This window comes from Lipophrys pholis (assembly GCF_963383615.2).
Source record: "Lipophrys pholis genome assembly, chromosome: 2".
NCBI classification, from domain to species: Eukaryota; Metazoa; Chordata; class Actinopteri; order Blenniiformes; family Blenniidae; genus Lipophrys; species Lipophrys pholis.
The window spans coordinates 10,248,515-10,254,467 of record NC_137636.1 but is presented as its reverse complement, the minus strand read 5'-3'; the positions used below and the strand labels follow the sequence as shown (position 1 = coordinate 10,254,467).

The window sequence follows — 5,953 nt, the reverse complement described above, 5'->3', positions numbered from 1 at the left end:
ATGGTGATGGGAGTGTCCTGCAGGATGCGCTCTATAACCTCACAGTCAAAGGTCCCCAGATGCAATCAGACCGCTCCACGGCTCTTTCACTGGAGAATCAGAGGTAAAGCACGCAGGTAAGAATTCACAGGTTAATTGCTTAAACTTATTGAATATGGTTAAAAGTGAAATGAGCAATGTTTTGGAAACATGTACCGTGACTATAGACATTTTTAAAAACAGTATTATTGTACTTTCCTATGGAGAGACACATGCAAATACAAGCTACAAACTTTCTAAATATTTCAATTGAACAAATATGGTGCCTCTGCTCCATTTTCTAGCCTTCAATAACAAGAACAGATTTGACGATGAAATGTAACTATTCAATCTTTTCTATATGTCGATTACAGAACTTTCCTTATGGAGTCGTTGTCTTCATGCTTACTGGAGGACACTGCTCTTCTGGGAGAGGCAGAGGAAGAGGACGATTGGGACAAGGAAGAGGATGAAGGTAGGATGAAATAATATGGGTAACATGTTTGAGCCAGATGACACAAGGTGTGTAAGCATCTCATCTTTTTTATCTATTTCAGGTGATTCACCAACAGAGGAGGTCGCCGTCGTGAAGCAGCACAAACCGGGCTGGGCACCTTGTTTCTATCACTACACAGGAAAAGAGGTTTTCAACTATGTCGGCCAGAAAATTGTCATCGAGGAGGGTTTAGACTCCTTTGCAGGCATGATATGGCCAGCAGTGAGTAATAGTGATTCAAAGGATTACTTTATAGCTCAGTTTGCATGAATGCAGTAGTAGTTTCTCAGGTGCTAATAAGTAGAAAATACACTTCATCAAATCATTAAAATGTGTATTTAGCATGACACTACAATCAATTGAGTCCATTTTGCATGTGATGTCAGCAACACCTTTAAAATGAATTTCTCCAAAGAACCAGAGCATGTGTTTGACTGTGTTAGAGCGAGTTTTTGAGAAAACTCTAGAAGGTTTTGTGATAAAGGGCAATCCACTGTTGTAGGTTTACAAGGCAATTGTTTTCCAGTTGTTTCTTGATGAAGGGGCAGTCTGAAGGCTTAGTCTGCATAAAGGTCAGTCCAGCAACTGTGGTGCCGTTACTCATGGGCATCGCATTCATGCAACCTTTTGGTCTTTGAACTGTGGATTGACTAAAAACACTGGAAAGCCTATTTTGCTTCTTGTCTCGAAAACACAGCATCAATTTCAGAAATATTCTTCATATACATATTCAATAAACCACAGGACATTTTTTTCTGATTTGGTACAGTCTTGGATTTTTCTTTTACAATTTAAATTTTTCTCAGAGAAATCCATGATGGTTGTATGTTGTCTCTTTTTCAAATTGTAGAGTTGTGAATAATAGATTTATATTTACGAGGGGAGGTAGTGCTGGGTGTCTTCGTAGCAATGAAAGCTGAGTTTATGGTTTCTAAAAATACTGCTGAGTGGGATAAGTAAATAATGCAGAGAAGATGAGCCCAGGACAGAACCCTGATGCACTCCACTCTGTGAAATGGTTTTTAATAGGCTCCTTAGGCCATGCAATGATTCCGACTACATAATTTAGATATTTCTGATGTGATGATGGAAGATCACAAAATGATTTTAGCATTGTGCTTCAAATGCAAGTGTTTCTCTGCACTTTCAGTCTCTTGCATGAGTTGCAATTTTACTACACAGCACATGCTCTTTATTATATTCAATGTATGCTGACCCATTGTTATAAGAAGACAGAATTAGATGATGAATGAATTATCTGTCATCATTGTGAAAACATGCAAAGAGGGAAAAAACATTTGCGATAATTGCCTATGACTTTTGGTTATACAACAAATATATCCAGTATTAATAAATGTTTTTTTTTATCATATTTTACATTTAAAATTTTCCACAGATCCACAGAGTGTTATAACAATGTATTTGACCAATGAACCCTACACAGTCTCAATTTCCATCATATTGATGTGTTGTATAATTATACAGACTAAAACATTGAATTCGATTACAGGCGTTGGCTCTCTGTCACTTCCTTGACACTCATGGCGAACAGTTCAACCTTGAGGATAAAGCTGTCCTGGAGATTGGAGCAGGAACCGGCCTTGTGTCTATTGTAGCAGTACTCCTCGGTACTTAAATATCCAGAAACTTCTTTGCGCACAAACACCTGTGAGATTATGACTGTTGTTTTTAACTCTGTCTTCAGGTGGCTTTGTCACAGCCACCGACCTTCCAGAGGTTCTGAACAAACTGAGAGTAAACCTGTTCAGGAACACCAGGGGCCTCTGGAGACACATGCCCCAGGTAGAAGCTCTGTCCTGGGGCTACGATCTGGAGCGTACCTATCCGTCATCCGTCTACCGGTACGACTACGTGCTGGCAGCCGACGTGGTCTACCATCACGACTACCTGGACGAGCTCCTGGCCACCATGAAGCATTTCTGCAGGCCGGGCACCACTCTGATCTGGGCCAACAAGGTGCGGATTGAAACTGACCTGACCTTCACTGACAACTTCAAAAAGGCTTTCAAAACAAGTTTATTGGTTGAGGATGGAGAGATGAAGATCTTTCTGGCCACCAGTAAGGAGGGGGAGGAAGAAGACGGCATTGGGGAGGGAATACATCATCCTCTAACAGTGGAGGAGGAAGGAAAAGGGGATGATGTTGAGGATGAGCAGGGCAAAGACGAGCTTGTAACGCAGGAACACAGTGAGATTGATTTGAATAGTGTCAGCCAGGACACAGGAAAAGAAAAAGAAACGGAGGAAGAGGAAAATCTTCAGTACGATGGAGAAGAGGACCTCAATGATGATGGCGACATAAATGACGACCCAGAGGATTCTGCTTCAAGTGATGAAGACAAGACAGGTGAGACATCTGTCATGAGAAAATGTCCTTAATATTTGTGTATCAATAATATTTACAAGTATCAATCCGATCATTACCAGAGTCAAGCTGCCGTCTAATGTGTAATAGAATTCAATGAATGGAGGTTTTGTTTTTTTGTTTTTTCACTTTTCTCAAGCACAAAGACCAAAATAAAAGCCATAATTTGGCTTCACAGCTTTAGTGCAGTTTTTAACTACTTCAGTTTTTTTCATGATAAATGATATTAATGCACAAAGTCACAAACAAAGTCCAACAGAGCTGCCATACAAGGTGTTTACCCACGATGAGGGCCATGTAGACATGTGCCCCAGGACAATTGAACCAACAACCTTTGCTCCACATATAGAATCATGTTGTATTTAGTACTCGCAGGAAATGTCAAACTGACGTATCTGATATTTAACATTATAGACTTGTGTCTTTAAATAATTTGATATTGCTTAAACTTATTATTTTCTTCCCACAGGACAGGAGTCTACAGAGCAGAAAGCTGCAGAGCAGATCTTGGTTCCCAGCATCTTACGCAGCCTGAATCAAGACATGTACCATTACGCAGGACAGGATATTTTCATCCGTGAATCCATAGACTCCTATGGAGCGGTCATGTGGCCGGCCGTGAGTACCGCTGAGAACACATTTGTTTGTGCAAAGTCACGTTTGTCTTAACATCTCAGTGCTTCTTTCGTTTCCGTTTTCAGGCGTTGGCTTTGTGCTCCTTTCTGGAGAACAACAGGGACACGGTGAACCTGCAAGGGAAGACGGTGCTGGAGCTGGGAGCAGGAACAGGGCTGGTAACCATCGTGGCCAGCCTGCTGGGTGAGCATCAGCTTCATTTGTCTGGATGTAACGCACAACCTGACTTAAACATGCAAACACACATTCCAAGAACAGAATCCGGGGGGGGGGAAGAAACAGCTAGAGGTGACACTTTTCCACTTTCTCAGGAGCCGCAGTCACAGCCACGGACTTACCAGATGTGTTGAGTAATCTCCGGGCCAATGTGGCGAGGAACACCAGGGGCCACTGCAGACACACCCCCCAGGTGGAAGTTCTGTCCTGGGGCTACGACCTGGAGCGCACCCACCCACCATCCGTCTACCGGTACGACTACGTGCTGGCAGCAGACGTGGTCTACCATCACGACTACCTGGACGAGCTCCTGGCCACCATGAAGCATTTCTGCAGGCCGGGCACCACTCTGATCTGGGCCAACAAGGTGCGGTTTGAAACTGACCTGACCTTCACTGACAACTTCGAAAAGACTTTTAACACGAGTTTATTGTTTGAGAATGGAGAGATGAAGATCTTCATGGCAACAAGCAGCGAGCCACACAATGAAATAAGGTAGGCGAGAAATCACTTAGGAAGCTTTAAGCGCCTTGAAGGTCGCAGAAATCAAAGCATCTAAAGTATTTCCTCTTTTTAATACATGTTTGCTGAATGTTAAAGGACTCAAGTTAAAAGCAAACTGCAAAATTCACCCTGTATTTACACAAAGTAATCCAAAGCATGTTTTTACATTGTATGAACAGATGATGCAGCACAGTAAGATAAAGAGGAGGAATTAAAATGTCTTTATTTTAGTTCACATGCACTGTTTGTGCTTCCATAAGGTTTCTCTTGGGTGAAGGTCCTGGATCAGCATTAATCCTTCCAGCCACTGCTGTCCATGGGTTAGGTTCTATCTTTACTCCTCTGTTGCTCCCGTCATAACTCCTGAAAACACTGGAGCTCACGTTCTGCACTGGAAATCACAAATCCGTATGTGTCTTATGTGGGTTGCTGAGTAACTTACAGTCGATTTCTACTTTTTTCAATGAGCACTATCCCATAAAATAGAGAGAGGGAGTGTTATGTGAGTTCACATGAGAATATATATGTAAATAAAAAAGCTGCATGTCATGATGGGTTTTCAAATTGCTGCTACAGAAGAAGCTTTAAATTCAGAGGTTCAGGAGCTCTATAAGATTTCTAAGGGCGCAACAAAGTGGTAGTTAAATTCTGTTTTCAAATCCTGGTTGCTGCATGTGTTACATCCTAAATTATACCTGTACTTAGCTTGGCATGGTTTTTTTTAAGCCCTGGAGAATCTTGATAACATGTATTTGAATGGCTCAGCTGTTTTTGAGAAGTGAGGCATCTAATACATGTGGGGCAGTCGGGGGTATGTAAGGACCAGGAATGTAAAACACTGGTGTCAGGACTTCTGAGCGAGAGAGTGATGATAAGCAAGAAAGCCCAGTTTAAATTGAGCCATAATCCCAGGAGGTTCAAAGATACAGACTGTAATTTTAAACAATATGAAACTGGAAACTATCGGAGAAGCAATTGACGGGAAATTATGCAACGAATGTATATTTCCTGCTGGTTCGCTTCTATGGCGCACAATTGCCAAACATGTAGTGTTTCCTAATCTCAAATGTGAGGATGTAAATGGTTTTGGTTACAACAGCAAACTGGCAATAGAATAAATGAAGCCATGTGAAGAAAGCAGACTTTACAAACATTTTACTCTTTTTGTTAGATGTCATTTTCTTATTATTTTTTTTTAACTTATGTGTTGTATTCACTGTATGTAAAAAAAAAAGAACCAATGAACACTTAAAATCTTCCAAACTGTTTTTATTCAGTGTCATTCTTCTAATTTGTGACTTTATTCCATGTGAGCACAAAACGGTGACAAATAGCTCGGAGCTTCCACACGTCATCGAGGAAGAATGGGTATAAAATAACACTAGGAGCATATAACCTTATGTCGTAACATTCTCTAAAATATTGGCATTTATCAGATTGTTTTATAACTATAAATATAAACACTCAACATACATCAAGAGCTTTTCGGAGGTCTTTCCTGACACCATCAGAGCGAGAGCCACAGATATGAGAAGTCTGTCTGATGCCAGAGGTGGACGGTGAAGTCCTGTGGCGAAAGTTAAGGCCATTTTCGGAGAGACTGTCATTGGCAACACATACTGTAGATAACTGAGCCCTGAACACGACACGTCTGACCAAAAACACACGAAAAAGTGGGGAAAAGAAAAAAACAAAAG

General features: G+C 41.3%; 1 protein-coding gene across 1 annotated transcript; it reads left to right on the top strand.

Annotated features, from left to right (window-relative positions):
* Positions 1-4,469, top strand: mettl21ca (methyltransferase 21C, AARS1 lysine a; the record flags this gene model as incomplete). Its single annotated transcript, XM_080458053.1, is given in 9 exon segments — positions 1-28; positions 31-103; positions 393-493; positions 576-736; positions 2,025-2,142; positions 2,220-2,882; positions 3,370-3,518; positions 3,602-3,719; positions 3,848-4,469. Coding segments are annotated over 9 exon segments (1,815 nt in total). The 3' UTR covers positions 4,252-4,469.
* Between the last annotated feature and the right edge of the window lie 1,484 nt (positions 4,470-5,953).